This window comes from Gossypium hirsutum, chromosome D04 (genome assembly GCF_007990345.1).
Source record: "Gossypium hirsutum isolate 1008001.06 chromosome D04, Gossypium_hirsutum_v2.1, whole genome shotgun sequence".
NCBI lineage: Eukaryota > Viridiplantae > Streptophyta > Magnoliopsida > Malvales > Malvaceae > Gossypium > Gossypium hirsutum.
In genome coordinates, this window is record NC_053440.1 from 33,352,780 (window position 1) to 33,371,273 (window position 18,494).

At 30.1% G+C, this 18,494-nt stretch overlaps 1 protein-coding gene and 1 long non-coding RNA gene across 2 annotated transcripts; one reads left to right on the top strand and one right to left on the bottom strand.

The window, feature by feature from the left end:
• Positions 1-1,018: 1,018 nt before the first annotated feature.
• Positions 1,019-2,317, bottom strand: LOC121216061 (uncharacterized). The gene has a single exon (XM_041091302.1). The coding sequence runs from the start codon at positions 2,109-2,111 to the stop codon at positions 1,461-1,463; it is 651 nt and encodes a 216-aa protein (XP_040947236.1). The 5' UTR covers positions 2,112-2,317; the 3' UTR covers positions 1,019-1,460.
• Positions 2,318-8,528: 6,211 nt separating this feature from the next.
• LOC121216062 (uncharacterized) lies at positions 8,529-9,237 on the top strand. Its single transcript, XR_005912109.1, has 3 exons — positions 8,529-8,847; positions 8,922-9,023; positions 9,181-9,237. It is a non-coding gene; the product is annotated as an uncharacterized lncRNA (long non-coding RNA).
• Positions 9,238-18,494: the final 9,257 nt, after the last annotated feature.

Consider the following 18,494-nt stretch of genomic DNA (forward strand, 5'->3'; position numbering starts at 1 on the left):
TAAAAGGAAAACACGTCTAGCTAGGCACGCTTTCTTGCGAACTGTGTAGAAAATGCGTCCAGCTGGACGTGTTTTCACGCACTCTCTTCAAAATCGACCTATTTTCCTAATTTAAAAAAAGGCATAATTTGAAAAATATTTTTGTTCGACATTTTTCCCTAAAATAGCCACATATGACTCCATTATTTATGTTTTTGTTTTAATGTCTAAGCTACAAAAAATTTCTAAGGCAAAATTAATATTCTAAAAGTTTACATCACGTTATTTAGAACTATATCTGGAATGAATATAAACATACAAATATCTAGATTCAAATGAACTTGAACATTTATTTGTCGATATTTATTCTAGATATGTATTTTTAGTATTTTTAATAATTTAGATTACAAACTAACCCTACATAAACATATTTATCCATGTGGTATGGCATATGCCAACATCTCACTACTTTCGTCAATGATTGTTAACGGTTAAATTGGTCAATATGGCATAACACATGTCACCTTCTCACTACTGTCAGCCACTAGTGATTAAATTTATATTTGATTTTTACAATTTAAAGTAAACGGTAATGTACAAGAATAGTCACTCAACCATTCAATTTGTTCTATTTTGGTCACCCAATTATTATTATTTTTAATTTAGTCACTCATCTTTTAGAAATTAAATATTTTAGTTACTCTTGTTGTTAACTTAGTAATGGAAGTATAATGTGGGCTTTTTATTGGCCTAATAACAATTTTAGCCCACCATGTTTACATATTCTATCAATTTGATCCTAAATATAAAAAATTCAACAAATTAGGACTCACTGTTTACAAAATATATTTTAAAACTCTTTAAAATATTTTATATTTACTTTTAATTTTTTTGTAATTTATAATTACTCTATTTCTAATTTATATTTACTTTTTCTCATCAACAAAATATGTGAAAAACTAAAAAATTAAAGTTATGTTTTGGTTCAATCTCTTTTGATTTAGTCCTAATTTTCCTTTGCTATAGTGTTTGTCTATAATCCCTAAATAAAATTCAGAAAGAAGCTCAGAATTAAAAAATTTATAAACCCAGAAAAATGATTAGGTTGATAACACCAACTCAATTTATTCTTTGCTACAGAGATAGTACCAATACCAGTTCTAGGCTCCAGTGTTCTTGTGTCTTTATCATTTCTACCTTAAGCATTAGAGAGAGATTACAGATTTTGATATTTCCAATTTTGACAACTAAATAAAAGAAAAAACAAAGTGAAATATATAGTTGAAAGTTATTTTTGGTACAAAAATCTTTTAAAAAAAATTGTTATCAGGTTCATTTGGCAACTAATAAAAAGAATGGCTAAAATATTTAATTTTGAAAAATTAAATGATTAAATTTAAAAAAATTAATAATTGAGTAGCTAAAATAAAACAAATTGAATAGTTGGATCACTATTCAATGTAATTTAAGCGAAGTAAATTTTACTCGCCTTCGCTGCTTAAACTGAAAGTTCCGCTTTCCGGTCTTTCAGTCTCCGACGATCTTATGTCATCATTTTCCAGTGACGATACCGAAATCGCAACATCACGACCAGGAGAAGGTGAAGGAGTAAAGTAAGAAGGCGAAGAGATGGGCGTTGAGAAGGGCGTCGCTTCCTCTTCCCCCACATCAACAACAACCGCCACGTCATTGGGCATTTCGACCCGACCCGACAAACAAAACCTCTTCTCGCTTTTCGTTTCACTCTGACCACTAGATGTCTCGACGCTGTCAGCTCCTTCTCTTTCACCTTCTTTTATTGTATACAAAACCCTCGATTGTCCGTACACCTCATGCCACTTTGCCAACTCGTACTCTTCTTCCTCCATGGTGGCTGCCTCCGAATCCACCGCTGTGGCAGCCTCCGTTGGCGTCGTAGACACTACCCCAGAGGAGGGTTCCACACGGGTTGGTTTGTTTTTGCAGCAGAAGAAGTAGAGTAGTTCCTTAGAGCTGATTACACCGGGGCCGCCGCTGACGATTAATGGTTGACGTTTTCGCTGAAGGACGTAAACCAGCTCTAAGAGAAGAGCGAAAAGGCATGTTGTGAAGATAACGAGGAGAGCTATGCCAAGCTTGGTTGAAGCATTCATGGCAGGTTTTTCTTTTTCATATGTGTATGGAATAAATAAATAAAAATGAAGACTCAACTAAGGGTTTCTGAGATATAAGAAAATTTGTGTATGTATGTATGTTTGGGTGTGTGTTTATTTTCTTAGGAAGGAAAATGAAGGAGTTCTTTTTCTGGGAAAAATATAGGTGCGAAAGTTTAGGATGATGTGGTAGTAGAGAAGGGAGTGACTTGGAAGAATTTTATTTTCTTGGATTTCAAGATTTTGAATTCGTTTGGCGGATTAGATGTTACTTTCTCGGAAATCAAGAAGATACTAAATTAAGAAATAATTTGTCCTTACATCAATCTCAAAGAATCGACAAATGAATCGTTCTCTATTTACAAACAATAATAATAATAATAATAATTCTTTAACATAACATAAAATACAACATGAATAAATAGACAATTAGAAGGAATATACTAAAGTTTTAATATAATTTATATTATTAATTTATCAAATTTATATAAATAATATATAAACTTGTCATATTTATAAAAACACAGTATTATATTAGTTGATCACCATAAAGCTAAATGGGAGAGGAAGGCAAAAAAAAAAAAAAAGGAAAGTAAAGGGTGTCAATCAAGTAGGTGAAGTTCACCAAGAATAAGGGTTCCTACTACACCAAAATAGACTTTTAGCGGCGTTTGGACAAAAAATGTCGGTAAAAATCGAGAAACAGCGCGCTTAATGGAAATCGCTGCTAAGATAGAGCAATAGTGGCGTTTTTATGAAAACATCGCAAAAAAGAAGCATTAGCGGCGTTTTTCGAGAAAACGTCGCAAAAAACCAAAACCAACTGCGTCGTTTGGTGGCCCATTCGGTGGCTTTAGTGGCGTTTATGAGAAAGTGTCGGTAACGCTCTGGGTTTTAGCGGCGTTTTTTTAAAAGCGTCGCTAATGCTCTGGGTTTTAGCGGCGTTTTTTAAAAAGTGTCGCTAATGCTCTAGGTTTTACCGGCGTTTTTTAAAAAGCGCCGGTAATGGTCTGGGTTTTACCTATGTTTTTTTAAAGCGCCGCTAATGGTCTTGGTTTTAGCGGCGTTTTTGTTAAAGCGCCGCAAAAAACATTTTACCTTAATTGGTTTATTATTTATATTAATTATTTAAAATTGATCATATTTCTAATTGAATATTTAAAATCTGCAGAAAAAAATAACACGTAGAAATAATTTGAAATAAAACACATGGAAAAATTAAAAGACTATTATTTAAAATAATATTAAAGTTTTTTGGGTACATGATTACTAATTGTTTTTTAATTTATATATTAAAAAATTTCTTATATAATCGTAAAAGAAATATTATTAATTTTAAAATATTGAATTAATTATCACTACAGTTTAGGGTTTTTAATTTAGGGTATATGATTTTATTTAAAGATTTAAGGTCAGTTTAAGAGTTCATATTTTAAGGTTTTAGGGAGTATATATGGATTAATTAGGGATTATGGATTAGGGATTATGGTTTAATTAAGGGTTGGGATTTAATGTTTAGGGGTTAGGGGTTTAGGGGTTAGACGTTAGGGGTTAATAGTTAGGGATTTGGGGTTTATGAATTTAGGGGTCGGGTTAGGGTTTTGGGATTAGATTGTTTTTTATTTATATTTTAAATATGTTATTATATATGTAATTGTAATTTAACATAATAATAAAATTGTTTAGGGTTTTTAGTTAGTTTAGGGTATATGATAAATTTAAGATTTAAGGCCAGTTTAGGAGTTCATATTTTAAGGTTTAGGTAGTATATATGGATTTAGCTATAGGGATTGTGGATTAGGGATTATGGTTTAAAATTTAAGGGTTGGGATTTAAGGTTTAGGTGTTAGGGGTTTAGGGGTTTAGAGGTTAGACGTAGGGGTTAAGAGTTAGGGATTTGGGGTTTACAAATTTAGGGGTCGTGTTAGGGTTTTGGGTTTAGATTATTATTTTTCTTTATATTTTAAATATGTTATTATGTAGTTGTAAAAGATAATAATAAAAATGTTTAGGGTTTTTAATTAGTTTAGGGTATATGATAAATTTAAGATTTAAGGCCGGTTTAGGAGTTCATATTTTAAGGTTTAGGGAGTACTATATATATATGGGGATTAATTAGGGATTATAGATTAGGGATTATGTTTTAATTAAGGGTTGGCCTGATTTAAGGTTTAGAGGTTAGACGTTAGTGGTTAAGAGTTAGAGATTTAGGGTTTAGGGTTTTAAAGGTCGGGTTAGGGTTTTGGGTTTAGATTAATTTTTTATTTATATTTTAAATATGTTCTTATGTAATTGTAAAAGATGTATAATTTAGGGTTTAAATTATGCCTTAAGAGAGATATATATAATAGATAGACTTAAATATTTATATCATTTCAATAGTTAATTTAGGGTTTAAGGTTAAGGTTTACTAATTGAGATTTGGAATTTTATACAATTAATTAATGCTTTTATATTTTAAAAAAATTGAATCTAAACCATTTGATATATTTAAATATTACCTTAAATAGAAATAATAAATATGTAAAAAAAGTAATAGATTGCTATGGATAATTTAGGTATAATTATTAATTTTGGAGAGGAACAAATTATACGAAATAAAATTAAAATACAAAAATAAAAATGAAATAAAAACACTAAAATTTTTAATTTTGTCTAATTTTTATAAATATTACTTAAAAAACTAAAATTGATAATTTTATCTAATTTTTATAAATATTACCTAAACAAAAGTATGCATTAAAATTTCCCAAAACGGCGCCGTTTCAATAGAAAATTTAATCTATTAGCGGCGTTTTTATAAAAAACACCGCTATAAACTAGACATTAGCGGCGTTTCGAACAAAAACGCCGCAAAATATTCTTAATATTATAGACAAAACGGTGTAGCTTTTGGCTGCAAATTTAATGGATTTTGCGGTGCTAAGGTAAAAATGCCACTAAAGGTGGAAAGTAGCGGCGCTATGTTGAAAACGCCCACAAAGTTCTGTTCTTAGTTTTCGCAAAACGGTGTCGTTTTGTCTGGGCATTAGTGGCGCTATTGTAAAAACGCCGTAATGTTTCAATTTGGTTGAATTAATACGGTGTCGTTTTATTCCCCTCCAATTTTTCCCATACCCGAAACACCTCATTTTCCCCTCCTAAATTTCCCCAAAATTCCCCCGAATCAAGAACCCTAGTCTGCATAACTTCCACGACCCGAATCTTCCCCTTCTGCCGTCGCTCGTCCACCGTCGTACTCGTCGACCGTCACAGGCGTCTACCGTCGCACTTCTCTACCGTTGGAGAAATCGGTAAGGTTCTTCTCTTTTTCTCAAAAATCATCTGGGGTTTCGGTCTTGAGCAATGTTTAGAAATAATTTTAATGCATTATTTATACCGGTTACTAAGTTAGAAATAGAAGATATTTTCTATCCATTTATACCCATTTCGGTCTTGAGCATTTTAGCAATAATTTTAATTTTTTGAAAAATTAGGGTTCTAAGTTATCTATACCCGTTGCAGTAATTTGAAATAATTTTGGTTGCTTCCACTCCAAAAAATAGTTTTGGTTCACTTGATTGGTAGATACCCAAAGTTAGATCGACGAATTGGATAAAAAGAAAAAGAAAATTCAGGTGTTGTATTTGACGTTTTGAAACTGTTATCAAGTAATATTATGTTCGCGCTAAATATGTTGAAAGTGGTGGGTTTCAAGTTGATGTATCCAAACCCCCAAAACGACCAAAACCCACTCCTTTCGTCATGATTTTGCATTTGGGATTTGGATTATTTAGTAATCCCCTACTATTAGTTTTGATTATTTCATGAAGAGATTTAGTTCAATGATATTGCAATTGGGAATTGCTTTTGGTGATAAATCCATAGTTTATAAAAAGTAAGATTATTCATATATTCCATTTTGTTTTGTTTTGGTGATAAATTAGATTATTTAGTATCACTCACTATAATAGATGCTGACAAGTGATAACCTGTTTTGTTTTCTTTCCTTTTTTTTGTGGTTTCCAACCATAGATTGGAACTATGGGACTGCATTGTCGTACGCATGAAAATTAGATTATCAGTTCACTTACATATCTTTTCAATATATATATGGAATAGAAACGGAGATCAAATAATTTGTTATTGATTAGCAGTTACGTTCTGAATTATGCTTTGGTTCTGAATTATGGATCTGCTTTTTCTGTTTTCCTATGCTTGTTTTATGTACTTTTGGATAAGAAAGCTGGGTCTTTGGCCGCATTGCTGTGCTTAGCTAGCTTGCTGGGTTGGAGCTAGTTTCATTGCTGTAGAACTTCTGTATTCTTTGGCATGGAAGGTAAATTTGCGTTCTTCTGTTGTAAATTAGCAGCCTTACTTTGATTGAATGAACGAAATTTTTTGAATGAATTTTCTGAAGGTAAATTTTCTGTTGCAAATAAAAGGTTTTTTAGTTAATCATCTTTAGTTAATCATGTTGTTGTTCGAGGTACTGATATACCCATTGCATTTAGGCACTTTTGACATGTATTATGCAAATCCCGAAATGGTTTTAAGCAAGTGGACTTGGTTTATTTATTTATGTACATAATACTTTATATATGCTATTTATTGTAGAAGTTGGTATCTCACATTTTCTAAATAAATTTATGCAAGTTGTATCCAATGCAAATTGTTGTTTTAGCCAATTGAACAATTGTTGTATCCAATGCAAATTGTTGTTTTAGTGAATGCAAATTTTATTATTTAATAATAGTTCTTTTTAAAATTTAATTATAACATATTGGAATATATATATAAATTTAAGTTAATATTTTTGAAACATAATGTCTTATTGCTCACAAAATCCTATTTTTGAAAGGCCAAAATATTTTTTTAACATAGTGAAAATGGTTGGTATAGAACCTATTAGTCTGAAAAATTATGAGAAAACTTTTAAAAAATCACGCAATCATTCATGAAAAAAACGTAATCAATTTGGGACATAAATATTACAACTTAAATATTAAAATCTATATTATTAATGTATAACATATATTAATATGTATATATAACATATATTTAAATTTGTATAACATATATTTTTAATATGTATATATATTTATTTAAATTTTATATATTTTTTCAAAACTTATAAATCATATCATGACTTACATAACTCAAATTTATCAATCATATCATAACTTACACATAAACTTACACAATACATAACATAAATAAAATTTTTATTTATTCTTACATAATACATAACTTACATAATAACTTACATAACTTCTGTAGAAACTTATATATAAACTTGCATAACTTACATAACAATATAACAACTTAGATAATACATAGCCTACATAACTTAGATAACTTACATAATACACCACTTACATAAATAACTTGCATAATAACTTACATAATACACCACTTACATAACTTAAATAACTTACATAATACATAACTTACATAACTTACATAATACATTACCTACATAACTTACACTATACACAACTTACATAACATAATTAATATTATACACAACTTACAGCCTATATAACTTACATTATACACAACTTAATTACATAATTTAATTAAAACTTTACATAACTTACATAATACATAACTTTAATAATACACAACTTACATAATTACATTGTACACAACATAAATATATATCATATCATAACTTACATAACTCATTTATACTTATAAGTGAACAACTTACCCTTGTAATTTTTGGTGAAAATCTTGGTCTTATTATATATTCCCACTCCTTTCATCATGTGCTAATATTTTTGTAATTGGTTACTAACTTTTCAACTATTTTATGTGTATTGCAGATAAAATGCCTAGAAGAAAAGTGCGAGATCTAAGCATTACTCAAAATACTCCAAACTCGGCAGAAACAAATAGTGATCAACAACAGACTGCTATTGGATCTTCGAATGTTTCGATTACACCTGACGAACCTACAGAAATTCAAAGTAATTTAACATTTAATTTACATGCGTGTTGACTTATTGTTTATTTATTTTTAAAATTCTTATATTATAATATAACATTTTTCAGCTGAAAGTAGTGGGACGCGCAGAGTTCGAGGACGTACGCTACTTAGGGATTTATATGAGTTAGATCCAGTCGAGCGTGTCAAAGTATGCAGTAATAGTTTTGGTCAGCCTGTTGGATCAAAAGCCTGACTTTTAGCCGGATACTTGGGCATTCTAGAACGAAATGCAAATATGTTGCCTATCAACTACGAGTCATGGCATAAAATGCCTGATAGTAACAAAAATCAAGCTCTTGATAATATTAAGGTAACAAAACGTTAATGTCATTTATAATACTTGGGTTTAAGTTTCATTTATATTTACTTTCTTAACTTGTGTTTTTTGTAGGCGAGGTTTGCTCTAGAGGTCTCGGATACTTATGTAAAGAAGGCATTGGGAGAAAGATGGAGAGACCGTAAAAGTACTTTAAAGAAAGGTTATTTTAAGACAAAAACAACCCTCGACGAGAAATTACAAAATGTCCCACCGGGAATGTTGAGGTACCAATGGGAAGAGGAGGTTAGATTTTGGATTTCGAAGAAAGGAGAGGTATGTGCTACTACAAAAATCTTGTAATTATTTTGGTTTATAGTATTTACTATTTACGTACTAATAATTTCATAACATAGGATCCTGAACAAGTTGGAAAAAGTAGTAGGCAGAAATAGAAATTCACTCACACAGCTGGGTCGAAAAGTTCTGCTTGTGTAGCTGAGGCCGAGGTATTTTGAATTTTTTAATACTGTCAAATATTTATTAATTTCTATTAAATAATATTTTTACTACTATATTGTAGGAACTATAGTCTGATAAAAAATTTGGACACCTTCAACTTTTTGACATTACACATAGGAAGAAAGATGGATCTCTTATGACTCCTAAAGCTGCAGAAATTGTGGTACGTTTGCTTAATACAATTTGACTTGTTTTAATTATTTATAGTGTTTATTTTCTAATGGTTTAATTCATTGCTTGTAATGCAAATATTGTTAAGTTGTATTGCATTTGTTTTTTTAATATATATTGCGTTCCTAACTATGTGATTTATTTATTAGGAAAAACTAAAGGATAAAAAGGTGGAGTACGAAGCGATTGCTTCCAGTGATAGTTTTGTTCATATTGATGACATTGATAACCGGATTATTACTGAAGTTTTGGGTCTTGAAAGGTATGGTCGGGTTCGATTTCAAGGATCTTTTTTTAACCCAACCCAATATTTTGGATCCAGCTCGCAACAATATATGCTTTCGAGGAGTCAGGCTCAAGCTGAAGTTCAGAGGTTAAGAGACCAGATGGCTCAGATGCAATCGACCACAGTTGAGCAAATTACACAACTTAAAGCGGAGCCAGCATCGAGAGAAGCTGAGGTTCAAAAAAGATATGAAGAACTCCAGCTACAACTTAAAGTAGATGCACCAGTGAGAGAAGTTGAGGTTCAAAGGAAGTATGAAGAACTCCAGCTGCAGCTTAAAGTAGCATCAGCAATGAGGGAAGTAGAGGCAGTAGCGAGGGAAGCAGAGTAGAGCAGAAAGTACAACGAACTCCAACAGCAGCTTCAGAATATGATGAAGATATTTCAGCAGTCGCAACATCCGCTGTCTTAGACTATCGTGTAAATATTTTTATCATTTTAAGTTTTAACATTTTTGTAAGAATAATATGAATTATATTTTATTTATTGATATTTATATTATATATTATTCGTTTAATTTTAAATATTATATAGATTATTGCTTTCGGTTGGTTTAGATTTGGTTTCTTTTGATTTGTTGTTACAGGAGGGCTGAAAATATGAAAAAATTTCTTTTACAAATCTGCCAAAATTAGTGGCGTTTTTTAAAAAAGTGCCGTTAAAAGTCACGGCCTTTAGCGAAAGTCATGGCCTTTCAGTTGGTTTAGATTTGGTTTCTTTTGATTTGTTGTTACAGGAGGGCTGAAAATATGGAAAATTTTCTTTTACAAATCTGCCAAAATTAGTGGCGTTTTTTAAAAAAGTGCCGCTAAAAGTCATGGCCTTTAGCGGTGTTTTTGGGAAAAGCGCCACTAAAGGTCATGGTATATATAGCGGTGTTTGTGGGAAAAGCGCTGCTAAAGGTCAAGGTCTATAGCGGCGATTGTGGGAAAAGCGCCGCTAAAGGTCATGGTCTATAGCGGCGTTTGTGGAAAAAGCACCGCTAAAGGTCATGGTCTATAGCGGCGTTTGTGGAGAAGCGCCTCTAAAGGTCATGACCTTTAGCGGCGTTTATTTCTAAAAACGCCGCAAATGTTAGCGACGCTGTCAATAGTGGCGTTTTTTGTGGCGCTTGTTGAAGCGCCGCAAATACTTTTAGCGGGCCTAAAAAACGCCGCTAAAAACCTATTTTGGTCTATTGTCCTCTCGTGAATGTTTTATAAACTTTTCCAAAATAATAAGGAATTTCTATTAAAAGTTAGAATTGTCTTCCTAAGTTTGAATTAAATCTTTCCCACCTAAGAATTTTTGGCAATTATCCTACCATATACTTTTTTTTCATGTTTCTTCTTGGCATAGTGACAAAAGTATTAAGATGTGAAATATAAGTATAGTTAGAACTCATGTCGGGCTTACTTCGGACTTAGATTTTCTCGGGTTTGAATCACTCGGGCTCAGATTATCTTGGCCTTGGGCATTCTTAAGCTTAGATTTGTTATGGGCTCATATTTTTTGGGCTTAAGCCCTTTCAAACTCGAATTTTTTAAATTTAGGCCCGGGTCAAGTAGGGCAGCAGGCTCTGATGAATTCAAATAAATTTTATTTTATAAGTTATAAATATTTTAATTTGGAATGTAATAATTCATTTTACTTTTATATGATAACAAAGAAATTCAAATTTTTTTTTATAAAAAACATAAATTATATATATTTAGTAAAGTTCTTTTATATAAAATAATTAATGAGCTTATTCATGTAAAATTTATTATTCTATAATATTATATAAATTAACGAAAATATCTTTTATTTCTCATTATTATATTATATTGACAATTGAATTTTTTTTATCTTTCTTATTAAATTTATAAACCTAATACTCATATTCTAAAATATTTATTTCAAAACTTAAATATATTATATTAAGCCCCAATCCAAATAATATACTCATTATTACCCAAACTCAAAATAAACTAATTATAACCCAAATTTCAAGTCCAAAATAAAAAGAAAAGAAATTAAACCTAATACCCAAATACAATTTGTAAAAGTTAAACAACAATTCAATTTTTAATTTAATAAAAATAATATACTCAATTCCACATAACTATTGATGTTATATATTTTATTATAATCTATAATATAATAATATATAATAATACTTATAAAATATATTATTTCATTATATAATACTATATCACATACTATAATAGTAAAGTAGTATATAATATATTAATTAGTACCATATATTATTGTTTATTATTATATATTATATTGGTTGAAATATGTTATAAATCCCTATATTTTTCATATATTTGAAAGTTAGCTCTCCTACTATATTAAATAATGTTATATCATATCATATAGTATATAATATATTAATAGTTTATATATATGTATCAATGATTAAACATTATAATATCATGTAATATTATATAATTTATTATAATCTATATTATAATAATAGTACATTATATATTACTTATTATCATATATTATTATTTATTATTATACTAGTTGAAATATGATCTAATTCTCTATACTTTTCGTACATTTGAAAGTTAGCCCTCCTATTATATTATATAATGTTGTATCATATCATATAATATATTAATAGTTTACATATATACATCAATGATTAAATATTATAATATCATGTAATACTATATCTTTTATGATAATATATATTATAATAATAGGTATATATGTATTAATATTTTTAGTAATATTTATATATTATTTTATTATTTTATGTATTAGTAATATAATAATTTAGTAAAACGGTTTAAGGTCAGATTAGGTAATTAGTTTCGATTTCAGTAATAGTTATATAATATATTATTATATTATCATTAAATTTTAATTTTATATATTTTAATAATTATTAATCTTAATAATTAATATATATAATTATAGTATTAAAAATATTTTATATTAAATTAATATATTTGAAAATTTATTTCACTTATAATTTAACATAACAAATATTATTAATTCCTTTTCCTATTAACAATATTCTAATATAAATATGCAATGTTTATGAATACATTTTTAAAAAATAAAGAATTATCATTTATTTTATTTTATTTTAAGTAATTTCAAAAAATTATATTAATTATTAATGTCTATAATGGTTGTTTAGTTATAAATTCGGACTTTTTCAAGCTTTGGATTAGATTTATTTCAGGCTCGGGCTAGATTGATTTTGGACTTGGGCTTGCTATGGGCTCGAGTTTTTCTCGGCTCAGATTTTCTCAAGCTCGGGCTTTTCAAGGCTCGAATTTTCTTGGGCTCAAGCTTTTTTAGACTCGGATTGGCACAGGCGGGCTTTTAGGCTCAGGCCTATTTTGTCAGTTCTAGGCATGAGAGTTTAAGTTTAATCCCAAGTAACCTCATCTCCTATCCCCAATTATAACATATCTATATTGTATATTTATATGGTTAGTATTTGGTACACTGACATTGTAATTTTTTTATTCCACAAGTAGCTTTAAAAATTTGACATGTGTCTCTTTTTTTAAAATATTTATTTGTTTAATATTTACTATACCCTACACTTGTCAACTCTCTAACCCTACTTGTAGACTTTAAAAACTCCACTGACAATGTAACAAATAATTTTCCATATATATAGGGTTAGTATTTGGTACATTGACAGTGTACTTTTTTATTCCACAAGTAGCTTTAAAAAATTGTCTTGTGTTTTTTTAAAATATTTTACTATACCCCTATAGAACACTTTTCAACCCCCTAACACTGCTTGCGGAGTCTAAAAACTCAACTGGTAGTGTACCAAATATTTTTCCATATATATATGTGTGTGTGTTTATAATTACTTTAAGATAGTGTTTGGAAAATATGATTTCAGAATTTAGATTTAGATTTTAAAAATAGTCTAATTTAAATACTAAACTATTTAGAAATGTAATTGTAGGGCCCAAATTTTGCCCGGGCCCGCATAAATAAAAATGAATATAAATTCAAAGTCCTATAAACAGTCCAAAGTTACAATTTATCAGCAAGCCCAACGCCAAAACTGCCCAATTACATCAGCCCAAATCAACCTAGCCCAAAACCCTCTTTAAACCCAGTCCTAAGCCCAGCAAACCAACTCGGCCCAATGCTATGGCCCGATTTTAAGAAAATTCCAGAAACACCTAGGGTTTTCGAAACCCTTTTGCGCCGCAATCCAGGTTCTGCTTCGCGCGTGCTGCACCAATACCAAGCATCGACCTCCCCCACGTGCCTCCGTACACTCCAGTTGGACTTCTCCGTACCTGCAACAAACAATAAGTCGACAGCAAAAATGGAACAAAAACAAAAAAAAGAAGCTAGCAGAGAAAACGGAAGAAATAATAGAAAAAAAAGAAGAAAAATCATTTTGTAATATACGGCAATATAAAAGGCCGATGGATTCATTCTTGTAGGGGGTACGCATTCAATACACAGATTTTTTCGATATACAGAAATCAAAAAAGTTCCAAAAGGTGATTTCCCCAGTTTTTTCTTGTTACGATTTCGGTTTCTTTTTTTCTTTTCTACGTTCAATCATTAGTTTCTTTAAAGCGAGAAAGCGATTTAGAGAGGAGGAAAGCGTACTTGGCAGAGGGATTTCGGCCTCCTCCGTCGTCATCAGAGAGTAGGTCAGAATCGGAGACTCTTCGCAGGCCCCCTGGTACGCAGAACGGCGCAAACGGATGGGGGGGCTGTTGATTTCTGATGCGGCGTAGAACCCTTCTTTAGTTTAGGTTTTTCTTATTTTAAATGATAGGTTTTAGGTTTTTAGGTTTTAAGTATCTGATTTCAAAACGCTGCCGTTCAGAGCCAATACAATAACACTGAAATGGCACCGTTTCATAGACCCGATTCAAGCGGTGACTCGGTCCGGGAAGGATCCGCGCTTCATGGAATCGTTTGGCCTATTTATACCCCAGGTCCCTCTTAGTTTGAATTAGTCTCAATTCGGTTACTTTAGTTTTTGTAATTTATACTGCGTATTTAACTTTGTTTGCATGTTGATCCAAAGTTAAGCGACACCGTTTTACACCTGACGCTATTATACTATTGTTTGCGCGAAATTGTTGATTGAATCCCTTAAGATTGAAAACGGTTTCATTTCGGTACAGCTGTTTTTAAATTTAATAATATATAATTTTATTATGGTTTAAAATATAACAAATCATTATTTTAACTCGTATTTTATGTCTTAAATTCGTTTTGCACTAATACTTGGGGTTTATTTATTTTTTATCATTCTAACTTTTACTTAAATTTTGATTTAAAATCCACTAATTATTATTTTCAATTATAAGAAAAGGGGGTCTTTACATAATAAATTTTGATTTCAAAAGTTTTTTTTGATGAACCGACTTTATATTCATTATTTCTAATATTATTTTAATATTTTGCTTAATTCTATTTTTAAATTTGCTTCTAGTATATATTTTTTTAGAAATGATACGTAAATTCCTTCAAATTATTATATTTAAATACATATAAATTCATTAAATATTATTTCATTTTTTTATATACCTTTTAATGTGATATATTGTTATAAAGTTCATCATTGTGGTAGATTAGACATAATTATATATTTAGACGTTGTAAAGTTATTGTTGCCATTGTATTTGCATTTATTTATTGCTTATTTGATTACATCTTAGTTTACGTTTGAATTATTATTTATTGTTTTATATTACATTTTTAAATTTTGCACCTTCGTCATGCTATTTCCTATTAAAAAGCCTAGTATTTATGATCTTCGAGAAAAATGGAGCCCTAATGTATTGGGTTCCAATTTTCCTCGTTGAATCCAAATAATCGAAAGTTTTCTTTAATCAATATATATAAAACTCACTTTCGGGAATTCGATAAGTCGTGTCCTAATGTATTGGATGTGATGCGTCGATTTCTCGAAATAAGGTTTTTTTAAGAAAATAATAAAGGCAATATTCAATGCTCGGAACTTTGAGAAAACGTGCCCTAACGTATTGGGTTTCAATGTTTTCATCGGACTTAAAGCAATTGAATATCCTTTTAAAGCTCACCTCGCAAATTTTGAAATTCAAAGGACAAACTTATTCTCGAGGACTAAAAATGTCGTGCCCTAACACATTGGGTGTGCCATTTTATTACTCTAAGATAAGGAGGTCTTTGGTATTCGCATCGATTTATCAATGCATCTTTTAGGAAATTAGTAAGAAAGGGGAAGGATCATATTTTAAAAGGTTTTCCAAAGTTTTAACACTAAGACATAAAATGATCAATTTGGTACCAATTTTGGGCGTTACGAGGGTGCTAAGCCTTCCTTGTGCGTAACCGACTCCCGAACCTTTTTTTTTTCAAAATTCGCAGATCTAAAATTATTTTCAAGGTGATCCGATCATATCTCAATAAAAGATTGGTGGCGACTCCCGTTTCCATTTTCAAAGTCGATCCCCATTTTTCAATTTTAAAATAGTGGTTTCGACAATTATATTCATGATAATTTTCTTAAGCCCGTGGATTTGTTAAATGCCTATTTAGTATTGAATTGAAATTCTTAAAATATTTTTGGATTTGACAAATCCATGTTTTTATACTTTTCTAATATATATTATATTGAGTCTTAATTAATTTGTTCATAATATATGCATTTCATTTTTACCATTTGCATAATAATGGTTAAAATATATTATAAGTCCTTATATTCTTTGTAAAATTGAAATTTAGTCCCTATACTTTTAATTCAAGGAATTTAGTCCTTTTTCTTTTTAAGTTTTAAAATTCAAGTTTAATTGTTAACGCTGTTACACCTTTTCTATTAAATTTCATGGTTTGTCATTTGAAATATATAAAAAATCTCACTTGGTAGCCATGTAACTAAAATAATGTTGTAATGATCTTGAATTTGACAAAAGAATTTTAGTTGTGTTATCAATTGGACTTATATCTTAAATTTGAAAAGTAGAAGAGCTAAATTCCTTAAAATAAAAATAGGAGGACTAAATTCTAAATATATAAAAATATAGAGGCTTAGAACATATTTTAACCTAAATGGAATTTTCAAATCCATGTGGGCATGATAGTATTTTTAAAAAAGGTTTTTATAGGTAGAATTATAAGTAATACATGCTGGAGTAAATATAATTAAAACGAAATCAATTTGAACTGATTTTTTTTAAAAGTTTAACTATTATAAATACAATACATTTATCAATACAATATAAATATAAATATATGATGAATCAATTACAATGTACATTCAAACTTATACAAAAGCACAATAAAATAAAAAGTCTCACCAGCAAAGCCCAACAAAGGACCCAAGGACCCAACAAATCAAATATTGAGCTGAAATTTGAAATTGAGAGATATACCGCACAGATAAATAGGAATTCAAGTGTGAAAGGATCTAAGGCCCCAACAAAGTCGCTTATATCACCAAATCAACAAAGCCAATAAATTTAAATTATAGTAGAAGCCGGAAATTCAGTTTACCATGGACATGGGCCTTTGATCATAATCAAGACCAACTGAACTGCAAATACGCAAGGGTGAGTTGAGGAAACTTGGTCCAAGCCTCTTTAAAGGGGTCGGATTTCCAAGCCTCTTTAATCATTATTTCTGGGATACAATTTGTATTAATGTTTTCAAAATGGTCCAACATTTCTTTTTAAGTGGAAAACTTACTAAAAATATCAACGAGACAAATGTTATTCTCATTCCTAAAATAAAGGGGTCGGATTCTATAACCCAATTTCGTCCTATTAGACTTTGTAATTTTAGTTACAAAATCATTTTTGATTGTTGGCCTCTCGTATAAAACCCTTCTTGATTAATTTATCTATTTGGCTCAATCGACTTTCATTGAGGATAGACAAATCCAAGACAATATTATCGTTGCGCATGAGGCCTTTAATGCACTAAAGACAAAAAAAGTAGAAAAAAAAAAAGAGAACTTTAGCTGTGAAGCTTAACTTGGTGAAGGCTTATGATAAAATTGAATAGAATTTTCTCAAAGCTCGTATGAGAAAATTAGGATTGTGTACCGTTTGGCTTACAAGAATAATAGAGTGTGTTACTACAACCACAATCTTTGTTCTTATTAATAAAGCTAATATTGAGATATTTGCTCTGACGAGAGGACAGAGGAAAGGAGACCCTTTACCCCTTTTTTTTATTTCTTCTTATGGCAAATGTTCTATCCAACCTTATTGATATAGATGTTGAAAGAAAAAAATTTCATGTATTTTAAATAAATTGAAGATGTTCAATTATCAATGAATTTTTTTCCAAGGACTACCTTATCTTCACCAGCATGGAATATTCTAGTGCAAACTCAATTAAAAAGATACTTAATGACTTTCAAGGAGCTATGGGACAAAAAATCAATTATACCAAATTTGCAATATTCTTTTTCACTAATACTTCACTTGTTGATAGAAAAAAGTTTGAAAGTTGCTTCAATATGGAAATTATGGATCCTAGTAGAAATTACCTAGAACTTCCTACTATTTGGGGTAGAGGAAGAAAGGAGCTTTGAACTTTTTCATTGATAAAGTTAAGGCAAAAATTCAAGGATGGAAAGGAACATTGTTATCACAAGCGGGGTATGAAATTTTATTAAAATTCGTGGTTACGAATATCTCTTCATATGTGATGTCATGTTTCCTCCTTACACAATCCTTTTGCAATAACTTGAATTCTTTCCTTAGAAAATTTTGGTGGTATTGCTAAAGCAAAAGGGACGCATTGCCTTTATAGACTTTTGAGCTTTCAACCAAGCCATTGTGGCAAAACAAGTGTGGAGAGAGATTAAGAATCCCAACTCTCTTTGAGCATGGGTCATTAAGGGACTTTACCATCCTAATTGTAATATCCTTGAAGTCGAAAGAAAACTGAAAAGCTCTTGGGTGCGGTAAAGCCTTATGAAAAAAAGAAAATTTCTAAAATTGGGCACTAAATGGAAAATTTGCTATTTTATAAATGTTCTAATTTGGCATGATAAGTGGATTCCGAGTTTGAATGATGGATGTATTCACTATCATTGTCCAATTATTTATGGACCATCTCTCGTTCATCAACTTTTGTCCATGGTAGAAAAGAATAAAATTATGAAATTCTCAATCGTTGGATTTTGGAAGAGGAAGTTATGATCATAAAGAGTATTCATATTGGTCCACCAAACATTCAAGATTCTTTGGTGTGGGCTCCCAATCA

Excerpts from the sequence above, each read along its gene's own strand:
- LOC121216061 (XM_041091302.1), bottom strand. The coding sequence starts at position 2,111 with ATGAATGCTTCAACCAAGCTTGGCATAGCTCTCCTCGTTATCTTCACA.